The 25,054-nt window shown below is 51.1% G+C and overlaps 1 protein-coding gene across 1 annotated transcript; it reads right to left on the bottom strand.

Moving 5' to 3' along the window:
• Nucleotides 1-3,348: 3,348 nt before the first annotated feature.
• STK17A (serine/threonine kinase 17a) lies at nt 3,349-22,539 on the bottom strand. The gene is made up of 11 exons (XM_036739692.1): nt 22,456-22,539; nt 19,586-19,679; nt 19,311-19,413; nt 18,905-19,068; nt 18,095-18,809; nt 16,279-16,491; nt 12,400-12,544; nt 8,047-8,173; nt 6,200-6,248; nt 5,932-6,111; nt 3,349-5,418 (listed from the first exon to the last, which is right to left on the bottom strand). The coding sequence occupies exons 1-11, from the start codon at nt 22,537-22,539 to the stop codon at nt 5,106-5,108; spliced, it is 2,187 nt and encodes a 728-aa protein (XP_036595587.1). The 3' UTR covers nt 3,349-5,105.
• Nucleotides 22,540-25,054: the final 2,515 nt, after the last annotated feature.

Genomic DNA, 25,054 nt, shown 5'->3' with positions numbered 1-25,054 from the left:
CTGTGTCAGGGGTCAGCAGTCTTTTTTAATTAAATAGAAAAAATACAGAGAAGAGAAATAAAGACCAACAGACAGGGCTCTACTGCTTGAATCAAAGCTTTACATTCACCATTGAATGAAGAGAGTCACAGAGATCTGAATATACGGCCACTCAGTCTTGACCAGGGAATCACATCTTTCTCATAAGCGAGCTCCCAGAGCAAAAGCTCACCTCCCACAATATATACTCTTTCAGCTAATAGGCTCGGAGGCAGAACCTTCCTGATGCAGTGTCTAATTAGAAATTAGCTAAAGGTGTGTAAGCTTTCCTACAAGCAAGCAAGCTTCCCTTAATGGGCTCCATGTGAGGCCTATTGGAGGGTTGGATCTTATTCCCCATTAACCTTACAAGGGGATGCCGGTCAACTGGGGATTGGCTGAACAAGTTGTGGCATATAAATGTAACGGAGTACCACTGTGCTACAAGAAAGGATGAGCAAGCAGACTTCAGAAAAACCTGGAGAGACTTCCATGAACTGATGCTGGGTGAAGTGAGCAGAACCAGGAGAACGTTGGGCACAGTAACAGCCACATTGTGCGATGACTAACTTTATAGACTTGGCTCTTCTCAGCAATGCAAGGATCTAAGACAATCCCAAAAGACTCATGATGGAAAATGCCGTCCACATCCAGAGAAAGAATTTGGAGTCTGAATGCAGAGTGAAGCAGACTGTTCTCTTTTTTTGTTGCTGTTTCTTCTTTCTCGTGGTTCCTCCCATTGGTTCTAATTCTTCCTTACCACATGACTAATGTGAAAATATGTTTAATATTAACGTATAAATAGAGCTTATGTCAGATTGCATGCCATCAGGGGGCGGGGCAGACCTTAAGACTCAATCTTGTGTAAGTGAATGTTGAAAACTAAAAACAAATTTTAAAAAGAGGCCTGTTCTTTAGTCATTTCCTCTGATAAAATCCTGTTTCTAATATTTAACTATTTGAGGGAAGAGGATCAAGATAAATATTTTGGGGTGTGAAGCAGCAGCCTGGACTTGAATGAGCTTAATTGGGCACCTGATATCTTCTTAGTCTAAACAGCTAATGCCCCAGGGTTTTCCATTGATAGATAAAGAGACCTGTTTGTTTGCAACTGTTCTAAATGAAAACATTTGTTCAGTATTTGTTTCTGTGGCAACAAATGTTTAACAGGGTATCTAGGAACTACTGTAATGTTAAATTCCACCCAGTGAGGAACATTTATTAGGGGACTGCTATGGTGCAGCAGGCCCGTTGCAAGGTTGTCCTCCAGGCCTAGAATACTCTTCCCTCTGGCTGGCCTCCGAAGGTCAGCTCAGGTACTACTCCCTTTCCCAATCTCCTGGTTGTCTGCCTCCAAAGTTTCCTTGTATCCATTTTTCCATTATAAACTTCTATGCATACTAGTTTTCCCCAGACTATAAGCACATTCCTGATGCCAAAGCTCCTTGCCACCCTCTGTTAGTACTGGTTGCACTTTCAGTCAGTGTCACCTCCGATTCAGGTCATGGTGATGTGGTTAAATCGAGCTTTATGAGTGCCTGCTATGTGCTAGGCAATGAACTCGGAAGAAAGCTAAACATCAGAAACACGCCCCCCCCCCCACCCCAGTTCCCATCCTCCAGGAGCTCCTGGTCTGTTTTTTGGTGGTACCAGATTGTTCCTTGTGGTCTATGGCTATGGCCAAACAAGCTCTTCCTCCCGCCATCCTCATTCAGTAGGCTCCCTGGTGGAGGTTCACTCTGTCCAAATTTATCATCTAATTGGGATTATCTGCTCACCCCCAGGGTTTGAGTTCAGCGCCTGGCCCCTGGTCTTCCTCTCCAGCCCAACTCCTTTCCTCATTTAGGGCAACTTTCACCATCCATGTTGATGTGCCCTCAAATACCCACCTGCTGGGTCTTTAACATTACAGTTCTATTCCCACAACCCACTCCACTCTCAGATAGACCAGACATGGTCCCCCTCCTCATTTTGCCATCTACAAGGCTCCCACCTTCATGTTCCAGTGGTTCTTTATAGGAGCCTAATCTTTTATCTGGCCACCCTTACGTCCCACTCCTAAACTGACTCCAACCTCACCGTTTCCAGTAGTGCCATAACTGTGGCCCCTCAGCAGCCAGCCATGCTGGACTCTGAAAACAGTCTGGGCCAGGGGTGGAGAACCAGCTACCTCGAGGCCACAGGTGGCCCTCTAGGTCCTTAAGTGTGACCCTTTGAGTGAATCCAAACTTCACATAACAAATCCCTTAATATAAGGATTATTTCTGTAAAATTTGGACTCAGCCAAAAGGCTGCACTCAAGGTCCTAGAAGGCTACATGTAGTTTCGAAGCTGCAGGTTCCCCACCCCTGGCCTGGGACCTTGCCACTGGGCCTCCCACGGGACCAGCCCCAGGGCAGTATCTGTACAGAAAGGGCAGGCTCAATAAATACTTTTTCACTGAGATGGGCCTGACACTGTGGGTGAGGGGAGGCTGATCTTCAGGAGCTTCTTAACCCCAGAGAGGTGGGCCCATGTGGACACACTGACAGACACAGGGCCCTAAGGAGAGGGGAGCTGGGGAGCCAAGAAGCTTGGTTAGCTGCAGGTTGAGTTTAAAGGGCCTGGAGCTGCACAGGGAAGGAGTACAAGTCTGCATGGAGAGCCCTGTTGGAAACTTTTCTGTTGGACTGGGACCACCAAGCAAAAAGCATAGAGGACAAAGAAGGCCCCAGAAAGACTCCTCTGGAGCAGGAAGGAGAATGCGGATCCCGCAGAGGGGATAGAAGGGGCCAGAGTGGCCCAGAGCCCAGCTGTGGCAATGTCCAGGAGGAGGAATGATTTCGTTTTTAATGAGGATGGAAAGTTACAATGAAAATGCCGCACTGCAGGAAGTGTGTTGGCCTTGGGAGTCAGAGACGGACCATGAAAACTGTTACCCTCTCTGGGCCTCAGCCCTTACACCTATAAAATGAGTGACCCACCTTGCATGACTGAGATACAAGTGAAGAAATGGACTTAAGTGTTGGACCAACCACCAGAATAACAGCTAGATGGTAGGGTTTCGGTTAACTATGACAAGTGACTTTAGATGTGTGTGTTAGGAAACTGGTTAGTGACATTTCCGTAAAGCAATGCTAGGAATATTTACTTTAATTGGTCTGTTATATAAAGACTTTTCATACTGTTTATAACTTACAAACCAATAAACTTTAATAACTTTATACAAATTATGAATGACTCAAAAATACTTACAAAACCCCAAAATTTAAGGCACAAAATATTAAGAAAAAAGAGAACATTTCAAATTGTGAAGCAGCCAATTTAAAAGAAAGTTGGTCTTGTAGCAAATTCACTAACTGCAATTCCATGTTTATTTAACAACAGAAAGACAAATAGGATGGGAAGATCTGATTCACTGCTGTGTATCTGATAACTCTGAGGTCTAGTCACTTCAAAAATCGAAGAAATTCACAATTTGCATACAAGCATTATTAAAGAGTGAGTCTGTAACAGTGACACTTTAAAGACCCAGACTCCTGGTGCCTTTGAAGGTAAGAAGCTTGTTGCTAACAAACACCTAGCCCTCCCCCCGGGGGCTCTCCTACTTGGGATGTCCCAGTCCCCACCTTCTCTATTCTGGGGAATATCTGGTCACTTGCTCCAACCAAGGAAACTACATGTAAATGGAACCCAAGACAACCAATTCACTCAGTCCACACAGCGAGAGAATCAGTCAAACCAGCTGTTTACACTGGCCAATTCAGTCAAATTACACTGGAAACAAATTCTAAAAAGCCTAACTGACAAATGAACAGATTTAAAAAATAAATTAAACAGGAAAGAAAACACTGGGAAGACTCCGTAATACTGAGGTTCCAACTTTCAGGGTTCCCAGAGGACATGGGACACAGAGGCTTTGGAGGCTCCAGAACAAACAGCTGAAAAGAGGGGATTCTACTGGAAGGGGCTTCTTTTCTTTAGCTTTTCTAACGCACCGTAGGAACTGACCTTCAGATTTTAACAAATGTACATTCAACTTTAATCAATTTAAGTAATTGGGATCATCTGAAAAACAAAAAGTCCTTTCAGAGTGAGCCACCTCTCCAATAACAGCCCGTGGAGTTGGAAAGTCTCTTCGGGCAAAGCAAATCAAGGTTCCAGAACCACTGGGATGGTCCTAGCTTCCTCCCGGAAAGGTAGGGTCTGAGCGCCCTGGGGCAGCCACACCTTCCCTTCTTCCCCTTTCTCAGAAAACAACAGGGTCTTCTCACTGACCACCACCCCATACTGATCAGATCACCCTGACCCTGGTCCCAAGGGACATCTCCTAAGCCACTACTGGCAGCCTCAGGGATAAGATTCAGTTTGGTTTGTCCGGGGGGAGGGGAAGCAAAGAGAGCAACACTATGATAGGCCAGGTGCACAAAATCAGATTCACCTCATGGGATGACAGCCAATCAACCTGGCTTCGGTAGAGGGGAAAAAATCTAAGCAGAGTTTCTACTTGAAGATCCATGTTGAAGAGGATCCCAGGAAAGAGTCTAACTGTAGGAAAACAAACTAGGAGAACGCTTCCCAAACAAAAACCCCAAGCTGTTAAACCATACTAGCTGCCGCCCTAACTCTTAGAAAAACGACCAATGTAAGATCTTGTGCCTTGAAATTAAGATCCTAAAAAAGTCTGAACTGAAATAGACTCACTCAAGCCTACAGCAGAAGCCTCACACGTGCACACATCTAAGGCAAAATTCTCTCTCTCTCTCAGGCTAATTGGCACTTGACGTTTCCCTAGAAAACAAATGTGTTCATATAAAGAGTCTTTGTAAGAAAGAGAGCAGGACCAAGTGTATTAAAAACAAAAGTGCAAACACCAGCCCCCTCCGTATAAAATCAGTTAGTGGACACCTCTGCTTGCTAAGCTTGATCCAACTTCCAGCCCAGTAAAAACCTAATTTGGCACAGCCGCCCCAATCTTCACTTGACTGCCCTCTGGGCCTAGGAGACCCCTCCTAGGGAAACTGGAAAGCTGGGCCCAGTTCTGTAAGTAACACAGGTGTTCTTGAAAGGAGCTTCAGCAAGGCCAAGCCCTAAACCTCAGACCCTGCTCAGTAAATGAACTCTCCGGGCATTTCCTGAAGCAGTGGGGGCTCCTCAAATTTGAACCGCTTGGAGATAGCCTTGGGGTCCCTCTTCTCTTTCTCAGACTGGCGGCATGGCCCTAGCGTATAGGAAGCCACCACAATCAACTCCTCTGTTTCTGGCTTCTCTGCCTCAGCAGGAGGTTCGGGCACAGAAGCTTCCTCTTCTTGAGGGCCACTGGGCTCTTCGATCAAACTCTTGACCCGGAAGGGAGGCTCTGGGCTGCTGCCTTGTGCTAACCAGGGATGTCTCAGACATTCCTCAGCGGTGGCCCGATCCCTGCATCAAACCAACAAGAAAATATCATGCCTTTTGGCTTAAGGGGCTGGCTGCATCTGATGTTCAGCAGGGCCTGGGGCAGAAAAGTGCTCTGGTCGCCAAATGTAGAGGACTGTGCCTGTACTTGAATCATTAAAATGATACTGTACATTTGTATATACCTTCTTAATGTCTAAGACTTTTACATCCAGGAGAAACATTCCTCTGTGACGAGGAGGCTGGAGCGACATGAGTGTTTGTACTGGACACCCCCCAACTAAAACCCCAACTCCCAGTCAGTTATCTCTGAGAAGTCCTTATGTAGGACAGGCAGTGTATGGACTGACCAAGCTGACCACCTTTCCTGAAAATGCTCAAATCCATGTTCAGAGTACTTAGAACACTGCTCAAAATCTCCCTGTGGAGGTTTCAGTGTGAAATCTCAACTTTCATGAAGGTGAGAGCCCCACTCCATGGATTACTGGAAAACTGACCACTGCTCAGCAGACATCACCCCAAATGAGATGTACTTACTCGGGCTTCTTAACTAAAAGCGCTCTGATGAAGTCAACAGCCGACTCTGACACCGCATCAAACTCCTCCTCAGAGTAACTTATATTCATCTGGGAGATATTCAAGAATGTTTCTTGTTTATCGTCTCCTAGGAAGGGAGATATTCCCGTAAGCATGACGTACGCCAAGACCCCGATGCTCCTGATGCGAAACACAAAGACAGAATGCTGTCAGAACTGTGGTGACTGCACAAAAGGAAAATAGCTCAGTGGCCCCCCAGAATGCTCACCACATGTCAGTCGCTGTGCTGATGGGATCATAGCTGAGGATTTCTGGGGCTAGAGAGAAAGCAGACAAAGAAGTTAGGAGAAAAGCAGTGCTTCCGCAGTCAGAGCTCAGCAGCCACAAGAAACTATCTGTTCTCTTTAACATTCCAGGAGACAGATGACAACTCCAAGTCGGGCCATCTCACTCTGATTCTAGACCTAACAAGCTGTTGCTAACACCTATCTTCCAATTAGCCCAAACTCAAACCCAGGTGGGAGACATCTCCACAAATACTGTCGGGAGCTATCTTTTTTCCCCATGAGATTCCTATGGGAGATATTCAAGGGAATCTGCTGCCTGGACCACAGAGGCGCCCACAGTTTTCCAGTGGACAGATGTTTACCGTTCTCTATTGTCCATTAACATTACATCTCGGGGGCCCTTCATCTGCATCTGGATCTCAAGTCCATTTCCTGGGCTCAGTCAGAGGCTGAGGCCCACTAAGATGCCAGTAAGATTTGCCATGTGCCGTTTGTCAGCGAGAACCAAAGCCTCCAGGTTTTTACTCCCACACGGCCCACCAGAGGAGGCAGCTTCATTCTGAGCTTGCCCCAGGTTAAAGGTCTTAAACCACACCTCCCTCCTCTATTGAATCCATCCCACAGAGACCTTAAAGATGGTCCCCATGGTAGGGTCCTGAGGGATAATTAGGATTCTGGTAAAGCCCCAGTCCTCTGCCGGTATTAATGCTCTGCTATGTCAGAGCCTGATCCAAGGAGCTACTTGAAACCCCAGAAAAGATCTCTGAAATTCTTTCAATCTTTTCAATTCACTTACCCCTCCCAAGGCAAGATAAAAATTAGCAGTGAAGATAACAGAAAACCTGGGCCTGCCCGGGGAAATGCTCTGGCTGAATGACCCTCTGACAGAGGCCTGGAGAAGCCTGCTATCTGTACAAGTTAAGGGGACACTGGTGGAGAGCACATTTTTTTTTTTTTTAGCAGAAGGAAGGCAATGGGACTTTTAACAGCACCACGTAGCATTTAAATTAGGTGCAGAAAAAAAATTCCTCGGGGGGGGTACAGAATCGTCCCAAAAGAATACTTAGAATGACTTATGCACTATTACTGAAATTAAGATGATCATTTAATGGGCTACCATATGGCCCTCAGAAGACGCCCCACCCAAAGGCTTTCCTGCTCTGCCCCTGGCCTGGGCACATGGACAAGAGCTCCTGCACCACACGATCCTCACCATCATGTCACATTCTTCCAACGTCAGGACCTTACTCCCTAAACTCCTCTTTCAGGTAAAAATAAGTAGATTTCAAGAATCGGGGCCTCTGGGCGGCCCAGTGGATAGAGAAAGCCCTGGCTCTGGAGTCAGGAGGACCCCACGTTCAAATCTGACCACACTAGCTGTGTGACCCTGGACAAGTCACCTCACCTCCCCCATTCAGGAATCAGAAGAGTGAACAAAGGAGGTGTTTCTGCCCCTCCTGCACATGTCCTCTACCCAGCGACCCGAGGTCCTGGCTGTTCTGAGAGCAAAGTCCTCCATGTCTCAGCCCTGGGCACTCTCTCTGGTGTCCCTCCCTGGGTGCTCCTCCAGTGAGCGTGTCCACAGTGGCCCTCTGAATTCCCCTGCTCCTTACTGACCCTTTGTCCTGTCTGGGGCTTGTCTGCACATGTGTGCTGGCTTGCTGTCAACCCATTAGAAAGGAAGTGTGCCTATGGCAGGGACTGTCTCCTGCCTTTCTTTGTATCCCCAGCACAAAGTGCAGTGCCTAGCACACAGTAAGCACTTAATAAATGCTTACTGACTGACCTGGGACAGGTCATTAGAACACGACTCCCCGCTGACACTCACCCACATATTCCGGTGTTCCCATAATTTCTCTGAGCTCCTCACTGCTCTCCATCATTCTTGAGAGGCCAAAATCAACGATCTTGATATCACCCAATGGACATTCGCTTGTCAGGAGGATATTCTGGGGCTAAACAAAAAAAAAATCCCCAAACACATCATAAAAATGATCCAATCTGTAAAGTGACAACCAGCCTGCTGGGCTTTGAGTCAAACCCAAAGGCAGTAATTCTTTCACCACTTATAATTTACGCAGCACTGTGAGGCCTGCAATGCTCGACCCTGGGAGGGGGCTGCTGGTACCAGCTCCATTTTACAGACAAAGAGACAGAGGTTCTGGGAGGAGGCTGCAGGCCTGCTCATCCCAAACATCAGAAGCCCAAGGCCAGCACCAGCTGCTCCATCGTGCTCCCTCTGAGAATGTCGACGTGGGCTGTGAGTGCAGCCTGCCAGTGACCACGGGGTCACCTCGCCCTCCACTCCCAGAGAAGAGGAGCCCAGCACTTAGCACTAAGTGTGTCTGATACACAAATGAATGGGGCACTGACCGTGCACAGGGAGCACGAACTTTGAAGTGAGCCAGGCCCTGCTCTCTGGGGCCCCCACCCTCTATTGGGCGAGATAACACCTGGGGAAGGTCCCAGGGTCCTGAGGGGCAGCAGCAGAGCAGGGGGTCATTCCCCACCGAGACAGTCACAGCAGGGCCTGATGCGGAGCCACTGGAGAGGGCCTGGGACTCAACCAGGCTTCCTTTTTCCAGCTGCCTTCAGGGGCAGCTGCAAGAGTAGGGCCCAGGCTGCATCTCCCGGGGAAGATGGCCAAAGGCATTGGGCTGGAAGCCTGGTTCTCCCCAAGGCTCTTGGGCTCTGGGTCCTGGGCTGGGTCTGAGGGGAGCTGGGGGTCCAGGGAGTGCTGGTGCCAACCTGTCTCTCTGTGTGACCCCTGGTCAGCATCCGGTGGAAACATCACCTCTATGCCTCTCCTAGTAGGAGCTTTGGGGGATGCTCTCCCACTCTTCTGAGGAGCCAGGCGGCCACAGCAGACAGGGCACTGGGCCGGTCACCTCCCTCACAGGGTTGTTGTGAGGATCAAATGAGATCCTCCTTATCCAAGACCTTAGCACACACAGGGCCTGGCACGTAGTAGGCACTGTTCTCCTCCAAGCCTTCCCTCGGTATTTGGGAAGCTGGTTTTTTAACCCGGAATTTCTCTCTTTTGGATTCAGCCCCATCTTCTCTCCTGCTGAGATCCTGGCTGCTACTTGCCACGGAGCGGGCCACCCTTCCAAGCCAGGCACCCACCCTGGATACCGGGAAATGTCTCTCTGCTCTGGAAGGGGCTGCTTAGGCCCCTGAAGCCCTGGGATCGAAGAGGAAGCTGCAACTGAATAAACAACTTTACTGAGACTTCTATTTCTCATGCAATGGCTTTTTATGGGAAATGTCTTCTTTGGAATGATTCATCCCCGCAGAAAAATACCTATTCATCTGGCCTGGATTGCACTTTCAAAAAGCTCATTTTTGGTTCTGGAAATTCAGGAACAATTTATTCAAATCCTCAGAGCCAGCGCCCTCCCCTCCTCCCCCCCAGCAATGGGGATGGTTGGGTGGGGGGATAGAGGGATGGCTTCAAGGAAATGCTGCCTCAAGAGTTAACGTCTGGAACTGGGGACCCAGGGCCAGGCCAGACGCTAGTGGTGGGCACCAGGGAGACCCATCACAACCAGGGAGCTCTGACAGTCCCTAAACGCTTCTGCCCAGGGCTCAGAGCTCTGCCCTTGGGGCCTCCTTCTCCACTCTTCTCTCTCTAAAATGGGGTGTTCCGAACTGCACCCACCATTTCATTTCGGGCTTGCTCACTGCTAAAACATCCTGGTGGTGGCAGGAACACTTGAGCACTGGCCAAGCCCCCTGACCTTGGTGCCCACATGGACTCCCCCATATCAGATCTCACCGAATCATTTTCACTGGAGACCCTCCAGAATTGCCTCCTTGGCCACAAATGTCCTCAGGGCATCATGGGTGCTTTGTAGATGTGGCACAGCTTGGAGCAGAGGCACCTGACATGGTACAGGGGGTACCACCTGGGCAGCTCTGGAGGTCTAAACTGGGCCTTCTGCAGGGTGCATCTCTCTTTAATGGAACTGGGGTCTGTCTGCCTACCTCCTGACTTTTTTCTAAACAGACTCTTGGCAAAGGGGAAGCCAGCTTGGTTTTATCAAGTGTAGTTTTATCGAGGTAGGTGCCCTCCTACCCCATAGCGAAGCCCAGGCTGGCTTGGGCCTCCCCATTCCTGCTGGGGGATTTTCACGGCTCCCACTCTGCGCCTGACACCAGGCTAAGTGCTTTACAGTTATCTCATTAGATCCTCACAACTAACCTGGGAGGTAGGAGCTACGATGATCCCCGTTGTACAGCTGGGGAAACTAAGGAAAGCAGAGGTCACACAAACGGATTGGCCCTCGGGTCTTGAGGTGGAGCTCCAGCAGGCAGAGCTCAGCCCAGCACCTGGCCAGGGACTAAGGGGCTGAAGGAACTCTCCCATGAGGTACATGGGCCAGCCTTTACAATGCAAGTGCCACCTGAGGGTGCAGGGAAAGCCCCCCCAGCTCGATGTGTCACTGCTGCTGTTCTGAACCTCAGGAGGCCCCGGAGGGTCGGCCCCACAGTAACAGGATGGACAGAGGCCTCCCAGCCCTCATCGGACTTCCATTCCAACTGCCGTGGCCGGCTCTGACATTCTCCCAGCCTCATGTTCCACCCATACCCCCCCCCCCCCAGGTCCTCTCTAGGGCCCCTCCCCTGGTCCTCACCCCTTACTGCCAGAGGCTTCTGTGCAGCATCTCCCCACTCCAATCTGAGATTCTGCTCAAATACAAATCTGACCCATCCCAGCCCTACTTCCAGGACCCCTCTGCACTCACTGGAGCATAGCCACACTGTCCTCCTCACTGTCTTCACATGGGGCACTCAATCTCCCCCCACCCCGACTTTACACTGGCTGTGCCCCGAGGCAAATGCACCCCCTCCATGCTTCTATCACAACACCCAAATTCCTTCAGAGCTTAACTCAAACATCTTCATACAAGAAGCTTTTCCTGATTCCGCCCCCACCCCCACCCAGTAGCTGTTTCATATACAGTGGGTCTAAGATCTGTGGAGGTCCATGTTGTCTCTCCCTGGATGGCAGGGGCTGTTTTCACTTTTCTTTACACTTTAGTTCCTAGAATAATGTTTGTGGGTTATCTGTATGACCATCTAGCAATCAATCAACATTTATTAAGCACCCTACTATGTGCCAGGCCCGACGCTAAGTGCTGGGGATACAAAAGATAGTCCTTGTCCTCAGGAAGCTGACAGTCTGACATAGCAGGGGCTGTGTCATGAAGGCTTTGAATGACAAGCAGAATGTTTTATATTTGCTCCTAGAGGGTAAAGGAAGCCACTGGAGTCTAATGAGGAGGGGGTGTGACGTGGATGAATGGAAGGACTGGAGTGGGGGGAGGCTGGAGGCAGGCAGGCACCCCAGCAGCTACAGCCACAGGCCAGGAGTGAGAAGATGAAGGCCTGCACCAGGGGAGGGGGGTGACAGTGTCAGAGGAGAGAAGGGGAGAGGGGATTCAGGAGATGATAAGAGGGCAAAATGGACAGTGTTTGGCACCATATTGGATAAGGGGGTGGGGGTCTAGGAGGACCGCCAGGCTGTGAGCCATGGGGGAAGGACGGTTTAGGGGGAAAGAGAATGAACTCTGTTTTGGAGATGAGAGCTCAAGATGTCTACTGAATGTCTGGTTCAAGGTGTCTGAAAGGCAGCTGGAGATGTGAGACTGGAGGTCAGTGGAGAAACTAGGGCAGGACAGGGAGACCTGGGAATGGCCATTAAATTCAAAGAGCTGATAAGATGACCCAGAGAAGCCAGAAGAGGGAGAAGGGAACCCTCAGTTAGAAGGTGTGATTGGAAGAGGATCCAGCAAAGGAGAAAAGGAGGAGTGAACTAAAAACCTGGAGAGAAGAGTGACTGACAGCGTCCGAGGCTGCAGGGAGGCTGAGGCGGAGAACTGTGAAGGGGCTCCGGGATTGGTAACTAGGTCATTAGTCACTTTGGGGAGAGCAGCGCTGGTGGAATGACAAGGTCAGAGCTAGACAGCGAAGGGCTGAGGAGAGAAGGTGGGGCACCACTGCAGATGAGGGGTCTGTTTGGCTGTGACCTCTAAGTGTCTCCCCTCATAGCCTGGTCCCAAAGGAGACTCGGCACCCACACTGGCTCCCTTGCGCCTGGCACGGAACATTCCACAAGGGCGTGGCCACTTCCCCGGTCAGTTTCCACAATGAAGTTTATAAGAAAATGAAATCTCACCTTCAAATCAAGATGAACCACGTTGTGGGAGTGTAAAAAGGAGACTCCTTCTAAAATCTGCCTCATGAGTCTCTGGACATCCTTCTCTTTAAAGGCTTCTTCTCTCTCAGCTACACACTGGTCAAAAATCTCACCTCCAGCGGCACTAGGGACAAACGGCAGTTGGAGAGTGTTGGTTTTGCCATTTAAGCCACATGGAGTGGCACAAAATCGCAGACTAGCATTGTGAAGGGGATTTAAAGTACAATGTATAATAATCTGTTGGTTTAGATTTCTTTACAATTAAAAAAGGCAATTCTAATAAGGAACTATGTTCTATTCTGAGAAGGCAGCTGTAACCGTGTGCTTGGCATTTGTGGTCAGTACAACCCAATGATGTAGTCAGTCTTTAATGAGCCCATGCTACATCCTCAAGCAAAACTGATGCATTTCACACTAACGTGATCTCAACCCTGAGACCCAAACCCTCTTCTGGGCAGTCACCCTTTATGTCTGAAGGCGACTCACACAGGAGGTGCCAAAACTACCTCCAACACAACCAGAATCTTGTGCTTTTTCAAGATAAGCTAATAAGTGCTGTTCCTGTTGTCACACAAAGGGCCTTTGACTCAGGGGTCCCAAGCCCTGAGTTTGGGGCTCAGGCTCCATGTGCTTGGCTGCCTCCGGAGCCGTTGGGGAAGCCTGAACAACTGGCCAGGCTTCCACAGGACTCCGTGTATGGAAGAGGGCAGCATCACTAAGATCCTGGTCTAAAAAGAAGCTGTTCTCTTAAATTCAGATTTATTTGGAATGAAAAAAGTTATGCACGGATGTTATGCACGAAAAACAACTGTGTGAACGACAAAGATGACTGTGGAAGAAATGTGGTATTTTGCTACAAGAAAGAAGGTTTTACCACATGAAAAATTAAGGCATCTCTATCTATAAGGCACCACAGCAAGTTAAAGGAAATCCAGAAATGAGGAAAAGTTATAAAGAAAAAAAAGGTTTTCCCCATAGTCAAGGTGGTACCTGCCTACATGAGCTCAGGAAGTTACAGGCAGAAGGACCTCAAAGGTCATCCCATTTTATGGGTGAATGTCAAAGGCCCTCTCCCAGAGGGGAGAGGGCAGGGTGGAGGTCGAGCAGGCAGGCAGATGCATCACCTCTGCTGTCTCTGAATGCCGTCTTGAGGCTTAACTACGATACACTTGGGGATTTCCCAGTCATCAACTCTGTCCCTTTTTCTGAGAAATAGTACCCAACGATTTCCTAAAACACACTAGCTGGAATCTTCACTGTTTGGGAAGGTTCGAGTTCTTACTAAGTGGTGATACTTTTCCTAGAGAATTCCCCACACCTGCAACAGCTGCCTGAGCGACTGACCCCTCACGTGGCACCACTGCTCTGACCCCGACTCTGACTTGCCTTCTCAAGACCAGCTCTGAAGGGAAGACCTGCTGTGTCTTGTAAGCAGGGCAGGACACAAGGGAAGAGACTTCCCTGGAAGGAGTAAAAATGGGAGTTTGATGGAATCATTTAGAAAAGACATCTGAAAATGCTGCTCTGTCAAAGACCTTGAAAAACCCTCCCTTTGGTATCCAATTTTCTTCCAGAGTAACTAGCGGCTTCTATACCTTGTAGTGCTACAAATTTATGTCCAAAGCTTCTCAAACCATGCCAAGAAGCACTTTAAGCCCCTATTACGTGCCAAGCACTGAGCCAAGTGCTGGGGACACAAAGAAAGGCAGAAAACCAATCCTGCCTTCGAGGAGCTCCCAATCTAATTGGAGGAAGGGCAAGCAAACAAGTGGGGGGGGCGGTTCTCAGAAGGAAAGCACTAGAAAAGGCTTCTGGCAGAAGGTGGGGTGCCAGCTGGGACTTGAGAGAAGCTGGGGCTGAGGTGAGGAGAGAGAGCACTCCAGGCATGGGGGACAGTACCAGAAGACTCGTGGGCAGTCAGGAGATGGAGAGAAAGGGCTAGATTGTTGAGCACACACAGGGCCTGAGGTCTAAGAGGAAGAGGCCAGATTCTGACAGCTGATCTTGTTAAAATAAATCCTTGGAATTGGAGAGAGGTAAAAAGTGAGAGCCTAAGACTCCCAAACAAAGAGAGAGAGTGGTGGCGAGTGAGAAGCCAGAGCTGGGACTGGGGTCACTAGGAGCCTGGCAAACCTAAATAAAGCTAATGCCACAAACCCAGAAATGGAAATCCGCCTGGTTTTAAACTCCACCACGGGGGAGCTCCTGTCATCCTATCTAAGCAAAGCCCTTCAGCTGGTAACCTCTGCATCAACATCGCCTTCCTCCCAATGTCCAGTTCCCACATTTTTATGGATGTGTGTGTGCGTGCATGGCTCTGTGTGTGAGATGGACCTGTGGGGCTGTCTGGTAAAACCGAATAATTCAATCATTGAAAGGAATTTCAGTTAGAGGTTAAAAGAATTTAATTAATAACTGAAGGAATTTCAGTTAAGAGTTTAAGATCAAGATGTCATTTTCCCCTCGATACAAGTTTATGGACCTAGGACTCCTTAAGCATTTGCGGACTCAAGGTTAAGAAATTCCCGCCTTAAAATGAAAATGTTTGATTCTAACAGACCTTGGGGACAGCCAGGAGGAGGAGGAGGACTGGGTAGAAAATCTTGAGACAATTTCTGTTACAATGTTACATGGCACTAGAGTTCTTGTAGGGACAGGATCCCTGTTAAGAACTTAGGTTTTAGAAAATTCCCAGGTTCTGGACTCCTAGTCCCGAGTATGAGTATTCCCATAGCCCTGGGTCATCTGTGGAACACACTTTCCATAGGGAGGCATTTCTCACTTCAGATCCTTTGTTTTGAAAAGCCATCCAACAGAAAAACAGGTTTCCATAAAACCTCCATCTGGTTGAATGGGGGCGAGCTGTAACCACCTGAATTCTGGACACGTTCGCTGAATCCCAGGACTTGTCTGATCTGTCCCTGGCCCCAGCTGTGGAACAGTTCTATTCATGACTTAGATAGAGCCCGAGGCGGTCTGCTCACCCAGCATACAGCTGACACCAAGAGCTACACCACGGGTGTCAGGGACAGGCTCCAGGAGGGTCCTGACAGGCTCTCAGAACTAACGAGAAGAAGTTCAGTAGGGACAAACGTAATGTCTGCATTTGGGTACAAAAACCTGCAAAAGTTCAAAGAGGCTTTCACCGGCCTGCAAGCCCCCTGGATCGAGGGCAGTTTGGGGATGTGCGGGAGGGCCGCGGCCATGGCCACCGTAGGGCTCCCAGCTGTCTTCAGCTGGGCACTGTGCGTTGGGTACCTCACTGTGCAGGACCTGGATTCCATGTCATATGGGGACCAGGCTCGCCCCCTTCAAGTACCCAAAGGGCCGTCCTACACAGAAAGAGACAGGCTAGTTCTGCTGAGCCTCAGGAAGGAGTGAAGAGCCAAAGCAGCAGAGGAAGAGTCAGACTCAGTATCCTGGGGTGGGGTGCCTCTAGAGGCTCTGGGGGAGGGGCTGTCTTAGGGGGCCCCTCCAACTCTCCACTTTGTGCTTCTGCCTGTCTGCTATTTACAAAACTGGCCTCTCTCCTGTTCCATGGCGGGAACTTTCTGGGGGGGAGGGGCCACCCTCGTTCTCCGGACACTAGGTCTTGGAGAATATATTTTCCTAAAAGGAGACTCTGTACAGAAAGCATCTGACTACGTGAGGAGGTTTCTCACGTGCAGCCCTGATCGCTGGGCTTGTGAAGAACGTCTACTACTCAAAGCACCTTTACGCTATTTAAGAGAAGAATTGGATGTGAAAAACTGAAGTCTGACGGGCAGGGAAAGGGGCAAGGGCGGCCCCAGGAGCTCCCTTGTCTCGCCGCCTCCTACAGACAATTCTAGACGTTTCCGTCTAAGGAAGAGCACTTACTATTCCAGCACTAAGATCATTTCTGACGAGGTTTCGTAGACTTCGTGCAAGTCGATGACCCGCTGGTTGTCCCGGGTCAGTTCAAGGACTGCAATCTCATGAATTATCTCCATCCGGCACTCTTGGCCTTTTCTTCTTTTTCTCATGAATTTTGCTGCAAATTCTTTTCCAGAATCTTTCTTGACACATTTTCTTACCACAGCGAATTTGCCTCTGCAATTGAATAAAAAAAATATACACTTAGGTGACCACAGATTTCCTGGAGACAGAATTTTTAAAAACTACGTCAGTAGGGCCCGTCCAAAAATCAACTGTGCCGATCGAGGATGTATGTTCATTTCCTTGGGTCAGAGTCATATTCAGTCAGTCAGACGAATCACAAAATTAGATAAGGCACCATATTCTTAAATAGGAAAAAAGAGCATATTTAATTTTGAATTGATCAAATTACCACCCTAAATTACCAATGTCCTAATAATAAAGAATTATGTCAAACTCCATCTACACCAGAGATGACACACTCAATGCCCCCAACCTGAGCGCCTGCGGTCCCAACCAGATTACAACAGAATTGAGAAACAACTGAGCAAAATGAAAATAGGACACAACGTAGATAATGTTCACTTGTGGTTTTCTAAGTCAACACGTGGCCCACAGGGACCTGTTTCTATTTGAGTCCCACACCCCTGCTCTGCCAAACTGTTTTCGCAAACAAGATGATTGTTTAAAACACTAATTACCCGGTAATTTAGGCTATGATCTTAGATCAATGTTCTTACAAGGATTCACTTTCACAAGCAAGATTTCCCTCTAAGAAATCTAAGAGGCACCAGCACCCCAACCCCATTACAGAATGCCGCCCCCTCCCCCACTCCTCCCGGTCCTTTTGTGGGAGCTTGCTGCTTCCCTATCAGGAGGTGGGCTCCCTGTGGGTGCTGCACTTGTCTCAGACCCCTCCCACAGGGCCGGGCCAATCTTGGAATCCTGCTGCCCACCTCCAAGCATCTGAGCAGAAGGCACCTCCTGCCACAGCACCCCTGGGCCACCCTGCCCCCCTTCTCCCCCGGTCTCTGCCCGCTCCTCGCCCCATCATAACACACGTGCGAGCCTCGGGCTCCCCGCGGAGCATTTATTAAAGCACTGCTGTATGCGGGCCCCGTGTCTGGTGCTGGGGGCACAGGGGGGCCGGGAGCAGGGCAGGCTTTCTGGCCGCAGAGCCGGGGCCGGCGGGGACCTGCGATGGTCAGTGAGCCGGTGACCGCTTCGGAGGGGCTCGGGGGGCGGACAGGACCCGGGCCGAGCGGAACAAGCGGGGCGATGACAGCCGGGCGGTCACCTGCGGGGAAGAGCCGCCGCGATCCGAGGGCACCGGGCAGGGCACCCGGGGGCGACGCTCCGCGGTGTAACACGCCTTCTCCTGTTTTCTCAAGGGGGGCAGGATGCACGGGTGGGGATAAAAGCTCTTCTCACTCAGGCTGGGGGGTGGGGCTCGCACCGGGGTCCTCCTGCTCCCCGGCTCGTCCTCCCCCAGCCGCGAGGGCCCGAGCCCCCCACCCGGGCCGGCGCATCCGCGGCCCCTCGCCCCCTCCACGCAGTGCGCGGCCGGCGGCTCTCGGAGGGAGGGAGGCTCCGGCCGCCCGGCCCCGGCCCCGGCTCACACACCCGCGGGCGCCCCGGGCAGTGGCCGCACGGAGCCCAGATGGGCCTCCCCGGACCCCGGCCCGTCCAGACCGGGAAGCGTCCGAGCCGACCGCGGCCCAGGCCCCGCCCCCGGCGGGCTTCCGGTCTCGGCCCGTGCCTCAGTTTCCCCGCTCACCTGCCCAGCTCGCGGCCCGGGCTCAGGCCGTAGCGCTCCTGGAAGGGCTCCCGGCGCACCGGGGTGCGGATGTCCCGCAGCAGGCCCCGCGTCCGGCCCCGCGCCCGCTCCTGGGGGGTCCCGGCCGCTCCGGCCGCCGCCGCCGCGGCCGCCTCCTCCGGGGGGATCATGGTCCCCGCCCGGCCCCGGCTCCCGCCGCCGCCCCGCGCGCCCCCCGCTCCCGGCTCCGGCTCTCGCGGGACTCCCGCCAACCGCAGCTCCGAGCCCACTCTGAGCCCCGCCCGCCCGCGCGCCGCCTGTGCCTCCGGCCGCGAGCCTCTGCGCCTGCGCGCCCGCAGGCCCCGCCCCCGACCGCCTCCTGGCCCCGCCCCTCCCGAGGAAGGCACGAGGGGGAGGGGAAGGGCGGGGACCGGGCGCCTCCGGAGGGTTCGGGCCGGCCGAGGGCGAGCGGCGGCGCCACCTTGCGGTGCGGGGCGGAGCCGCAGGGGACGGAGTATCACGGGCTGCGGGACGGGGGAACTGGGCGGGGCCGGGAGGGCGGCAGCCGCGAGCCAGGGGCCTTTGACCGCTGGTGGACAGAGGCCGGAGCCCTGGGGCCTCCACTCCCACCCTCGTGTTTTACAGATGAGGAAACTGAGGCCCCCATGTGCACGGGACGTCTGCCTCTTTGCTGTCCCGGGCGTTGGGGTCGGTGCAAGGGCAGGGGAGCCCGCACCTGGGAAGGAGCGAGGGACCCGTGCATGGGATGGGATCGCGGGAGGGTCGGTGCTGGGCCCTGCCGCCCCTTAGAGCGCACACCCGGCCACGCACCTGCCCACGCACCCGGCCCGGCCAAGAGGGACTCTGGGTCCTGGCGTCCAGAGTGCGGCTGCACGTGTTGGCAGCAGGGCAGGCCCCTTTCCTTGGAAAGGCATCGGATTGGAGATGGTGCCAACCAGTCCAGCTTGGCCATTGGGTAGAATGGAGGGCAGCAGCTGAGGAAGGCCAAGGAGAATTCAGGAAAACGCCTGGGTATCTGACGCTGGGCAAGGCTGATTCTGGGCTGGGGCGGAGGGAGGCCTCGTTGGACTCTATGGATCATTTCTGGCATTGGAGAACCATTTGGAGAAGGAAAGAGGAAGTTCTGATTGAAAGAAACGCCCTCCCCCCTCCCCCTGGCAAATGGATAGGTGTGATCAGTATGCTTGCGCAGTTGCATCATGCACTCTGACATCACAGGACAGGGTGAACCAGCAGGGCGTCCCAGGCCAGGGTGTCCCAGGCCAGGGTGTCCCAGGCCAGGGCGCTGGGGCCTCGAGGCATGGACTGGCCTTCTGGTGCTGGCCGGTCAGGTGCAGGAGGGACAGGGAACAGGGACTAGTCTCCAGGTGGTGAAGGTGTCCTGAGGGGGTCAGGCTGATAATGATTCCTGTGCCCAGACCCCCCCCTTCCCCCCTTCCCCCCTTCCCACCCCCCAGAGGAAGCTGGGTCATTAGTACTCAGGTAGCTCACCTCCCTGCCTCTGAGGGTAATCTGGGCAACATTTCTCCTCTAGACAAGGTTCGGGGGGCTTGGAGAGATGCTTTCCAACCTGTGCCCTAAAAGTCTGCGGCAAGACACATCAGAGTGACTGCAGATTGGGTCAGGGAAGCGTTGCAAAGGGGAGCCATTCTCCTGAGGAAAGCGGCCAAGGAGAGGAGAGTAGGAAAACCTCAGGAAGCCCGCTGAGCAGAGGCAGACCCAGGAGGAGATGAGAGATAAGGCTTCTGGGAAGGAAAGTGTTCAGTGAGCACAAACCATTAGCCAGAATGTTTTATTAGTCAGAATGTTGTATTTGAATGGAATGAAAATTGCCCCAAACAAGGCCCGTCTGGCCAGTCCCTCTTTGGGTGCCCTGTGGGGGGCTCTCCCTCGTTGCCATCCACCCTGGGAGACTCCAGGTGGGCCATGGTGGAGAGTGGTGGGGATAGGGAGCTGCGAATTCCCAGCCATCCTTAGAGTGTCCGCGTGCTCCTCGGATGACAGCAGCTGCGTGTGTTTGACTTAGCCCAGTTCCCAGGCCCTTAATAAGTACCTGTTGACTTGGCTATAACAGGGAGAACGTGGTGAGGTTGTGGGGTGTTCAAAGAGAGGGGCCTAGGAGAGGAATACCATCCTTTGCCCCTAAGATTCCCGGACCCCGACTCTTCTCCCTTGTCTTTTCCCTTGTGTCACAGGGCAGCCTGCCCTGCCATTTTCCCATGCCAAGCATGAGTCACAACCCCTCCTGTCTCAGGGTTGCCTGTGAAGTCATAATCTCATCTTTGGGTGTGCCCGGAGCTCCCCACTTGTGGGCACTCTCCAAGGTCTGAGGCCACAGGGATACTTTCTGTCTCTTTTTCTATGGATATTCCTTTCCTGAAAATGCTTGGTCCCGCCCACCCAGGGCCGGTCCGACTGCCGCCCCACACTTCCTGCTTCTCATCGGGCTCTGGAGAGTGGAGCTGGACGTTAAACAAATCTTCCTCACTCTGACCCTGAGTACAAACAGCTCCCTCGTTTAGTAAATGCCCGGATCCCAAGGATTCCAGCACACGCAGCTTTACAGCAAACAGCTGCTCAGCCTCCGGGCCTCCTCAGGAAACCTTCATTTGGTTTCGTTATCTCTCACCATAGGGGCTGTCCACTCCATGTGTGTATTCAGCTTTTTTTTTTTTTTTTTAATTTCTGCTAACATTCTGAGGGTCTGTTTCAGATAGGACAAAGCTCGTGTCAAAGGCATGATTATTTTGTAGTTTGCTGAGTGCCATTCATCGTATTAGGCTCAAACAAGATTCACACGCTTGCAGTGCCTGCCCCAAAGGATTATGGGATCATCCATCTAGCCTGGAAGGCATCACAGAGGCCAGCTAGGCCAACCCCCTCCTTTTCAGATGAGGAGGCTGAAGTCCAGAGCGTGTCTCTTGCCTTGGAGCAGGATGTGGGGAGAGAGAAGAGGAGTCAACTTGCTCCTGTTTGAGTAGAAGTTGAGCCCCGTTCTCTGGCAGAGTGACCTTGGGTGAGTCAATGAACTCCTCTGGGCTTCATTCTCTTCACCTGGCAAACCTCTGGCTCCTTCCAGCTCTCCTTTCATTATCCCATCATAGACCTCTGCTCTGGGACCGAGAAGGACAAAAGGCACTTTGGAAACGTTCAGGCCGCTGCTGGAGCAGCTGTGGGAGAGCGGGACTGAGCTGTTCCAGCCTAGCTCAGATGACTGGGACATGGTCCTCTCCCCCACTGTCTACCCCAGGAAGGACGGAGGCAAAGCTGACGCTTCTCAGGGCAGCCGATGCTTTCATCTTCCCTTCCACTTTGTAGCTTGCCACCAATTTAGAAAGACAGCCTAGTTTTTATCTGTAGTGCTGGGACTAGACATGTAATTACTTCATAACATCTGACTCCCCCATTTACCATTTAGATGACTAGAGGATAATTAACCAATCAACCTCTGGCAAGAGCTTTCTGTTCCCCTGCGAAGCTCTGAGGAGGCCACGTTGGGAGCCCAAACGGGGGGAGCCAAGGAGGGCCCAACATGTCTCAACTGGGCTCACATACACACATACACACACAGCCCCACCCCAGATTTTAGCAACTATTATAAAAAGACATAGCACCCCCCAATACACACATTCCCCCAAAAGAAAGTAAACACCAATTATCCTAAGGTTTGGCTCCTGAAGCTTGGTTCAGGTTCAAGGAGCTGAGAATTCTCTGGTCAGGGTCATGGTAGGTCTAGGAGCTATTCTTTTGCTCTGAGAGTCTGAGTCAGTGCTTAAGGTTGTTCAATAAATCACTGAACTGACTAGTTAGGCTGCATAGTCAATGTGAGAAGCGCCCGCCCTGTCCCATCCTCACCTGGGCTCCCCTCCTCCTCTTTGGAGGCTCATTCCATACATCTACACTGGCGCATCTCGATGTCAGTGTCATATGCTGGCTCCAGAACGTTGTCTTTCCTTTCATAAGCAATTCAGTACTTGGTCCGTGGTCTTCCTCTTCATCCCAACTCCTGTCCTTATCATTGAGGATGTCAATCTTCACCTGTACAGGATTTCCTCTTAGATACCTTGGCCTCCCATCCATCCATCAAGCCTTTAGTATGTGCCAGGAAATGCTCTAGACACTGAAGACACAAAGACAGTGAAACAATTCCTGTCTTCAAAAAATAAAATCAACAGAAGGTGAGCGGTGGGGTGGGGGGAGGGGAACAGAGCAGTCCTCACTTTTCTCAGCTCTCAGGACCTCCACTTCTGACTCCATTTCAGCCACACCCATAGGAATAATCACCCTATGGCTCTCCTGGAATAGTCCAGTTTGGCCTCCACACTTCAGGATTCTGACAACCCTCACAGATCACCCCCCACCTGTCCTTCCATCTTTCCTTTGGTGTTCCTCTGATGTCCTTGCAGCTTCCACTCAAGTGGCTCCTGTCCGCTTTGCCAGTACATCTCCCCTGCTGGGGCCTAGCCTTCCTCTGCTGGTTGTCTTGACCTCATCGCTCACCAGGTTGACTGGAGGCTGTCTTCTACCCCAGATTCCCAACCCTCGTGGCTGCTCATCACTTGCTGAATGTGATGCTGAAGGCCAATGGACAGAGGCCTCCAACCATGCCACCTGGGTCTACTGCATATTGGTACCACCCAGGCTGGACTGGGCATTCCCTGCTTCTACACAGTCTTTCTGTTCTTCTCTGATTGAGGCTTTAGGATGCCTCTCAAAGCACCTCTTCCAAATCATCTCTCCCGAGGTGTCTCTGTCACCTCCTCTCCTCTTTCCTGGCAGTGAACCCCACTTCCTTCTTTAACCTACAAACTCCAGGCTAACTGTAGATGCTTGTGTCACACCCTGAAGGTAAGTGGGGACAGTTCTGACTTCCGGAACAAGGCATTGACATGGTCAGCTGTGCTGTGACAGCACATAGTAGGTGTATAATCTGTGCTTATTGATTTGTTAATAGGTTGCCTCTAGCTTGGTCTTTGAAGCCACCACTGAAAGCTGCACAACACAGTCCCTGTGTCACCTCTGGCACCAACGCTGTCAAACTGCTCCCCACCTGCTGCTGAGAGACCTGAGAAGATGCAAACCTGGCCGCTGCCCCTAAGGACCATGGGACTTTTCCATCTGACTTGCAGCTAAAATGTGCATTGTCTCCTCCATCAGAATGTGAGTTCTGTAAGGGCAGGGACTGTCTGACTTTTCTATTTATATCTCCATTTCTTGGCACATAGGAAGCACTTAATAAATGCTTTTTATCCATTCATCCAGTCCTTCACCCATTGATACAGGCCACAAAATGAAGAAGGCACCCACTGCAGCTTTGGCTGCCCTGCCAAGCAGACACTTAGGAGTTAGAAAGGGTCTGGTGCCGTGTGTCTTTATGCACGATTTTTATAAACCTTCCTCTCAGTGGCACCAGAGTAGAAGCATAAAATAACCACAAAAGCTCACTCTTCTGGAGTGCTAAAAGCAGATGTGCGGGACAGACAGACAGGACGGTAATGATGACTGACACTATGACAGTAAGAATAATAGGACCTGCAGGGGGCTGTCCACTCATTTGATCGGGTGAGATGGGCTCTGATTCTCCCCATCTCATCGATGAAGAAGTTGAGGCTTAGAGAGGTAACTCGCATGGATAGAATAAGCGTCAGAAGTGAAATCTGAGCACCCTTAGTTGTGGTCCAGCGCCTCACTGGGCTCGAGTCAGGATGACCTCGGTTCAAATCTTTAGAAGGAGAAAGGTAACACCTGGGGTGCCTGCCTCACAGGGGGCTTGGGAGGCTCCAAAGAGCTAACATACATCGGTGCTTTGCACACTTTAAGGCCCTACGTCAGCCATTCTCAGCAGCACGTCTTCCCTCGGCTGAGCGGTCAGTTGTGAGAGCGCCCGCCCCGCAGTGCAGCGTCTGTTCTTTCTTCCTCAGTCCCCACCTTCTATGCTGCCCCACCCTGGTTTCTGGAGTTCCTCATGAGAACATATTTCCTCGATGTGCCATTTGACTTCATGGCTTCCTTTCATCTCTGTTTCCTTCCGTTGTCATATTCGAGCTGTGAGTCACGTTCTACCAAGTCTCTGCAATACCTCTCAGGCCGCATTTCCTTCCTTATAGCGGCACTCAGATGTTTCATGCGTGCTTTGGGCGCTCATTGCACCAAGACACCTGAGGCTGTAGGTATTATTGATGTCTCCTGTCTTGAACCTTGGCTCCAGTAAATTAATGGGCTTCTCCCCTGATGTGCCTCCTGAATCATACCCATCTCTCTCTGCTCTCTCTGGCTTGGTGGCAATATGTGGATAGTTTTCTCTCCCTCATTCACTTTTACTTTAAAGCTGTCTGAGATCCACAAGTCTTCAGTTTTCTGTCTCTGACCAAATGCCTGCCCTGGTGCAGAGAGCCAAATACCATTTTTTTAATTACTGAAACTTAAATACACAATAAGAAAAGAAAAAGAAACATATAAAGGTAAACATTAAAACTTAAATACAAAATAAGAAAAGGAAAAAAAGCACATCACATACACAGCAGAACAAATATCATTCTCTCCCCATTTCTCAACTTCTCACATCCAAGTTTCTCTTCTCAAACTACTACTTTCCATTGGTGGCAACTCTAGATGTCTGTGCATCCAATCTCTTTAGTTGCTCAAGACTTCATTATCCTTAGAGATGATTTTCAGCTTCCTTCTGGTTGCTGCATTATTTGTCTCTGGAGGAATCACTAAAATGATCCACAATCTTCAGATCTGACAAGTCCCAGGAATTTGTCCTGGGTGCACACTTAGGAAGGGAGCGATTTCTTAGAGGTTGGTTAGAAGCAACTTGGAAGGCCCCAAGGTAAGGGACCTGCAGTAGTCCTTGGCCTGCCTTCACATGGCTCTAGAAAAACCTGACTTTTTTTTTGTTTTAATTTAATTTATTTAATACTCTTAGTTTTCAGCACTGATTTTCACAAGAGTTAGAAT

The sequence above is a fragment of the Trichosurus vulpecula genome, chromosome 9 (genome assembly GCF_011100635.1).
Source record: "Trichosurus vulpecula isolate mTriVul1 chromosome 9, mTriVul1.pri, whole genome shotgun sequence".
In the NCBI taxonomy this organism is placed as follows: Eukaryota; Metazoa; Chordata; class Mammalia; order Diprotodontia; family Phalangeridae; genus Trichosurus; species Trichosurus vulpecula.
The sequence above is the reverse complement of the archived record's forward strand: the minus strand, read 5'-3'. Positions and strand labels throughout refer to the sequence as shown.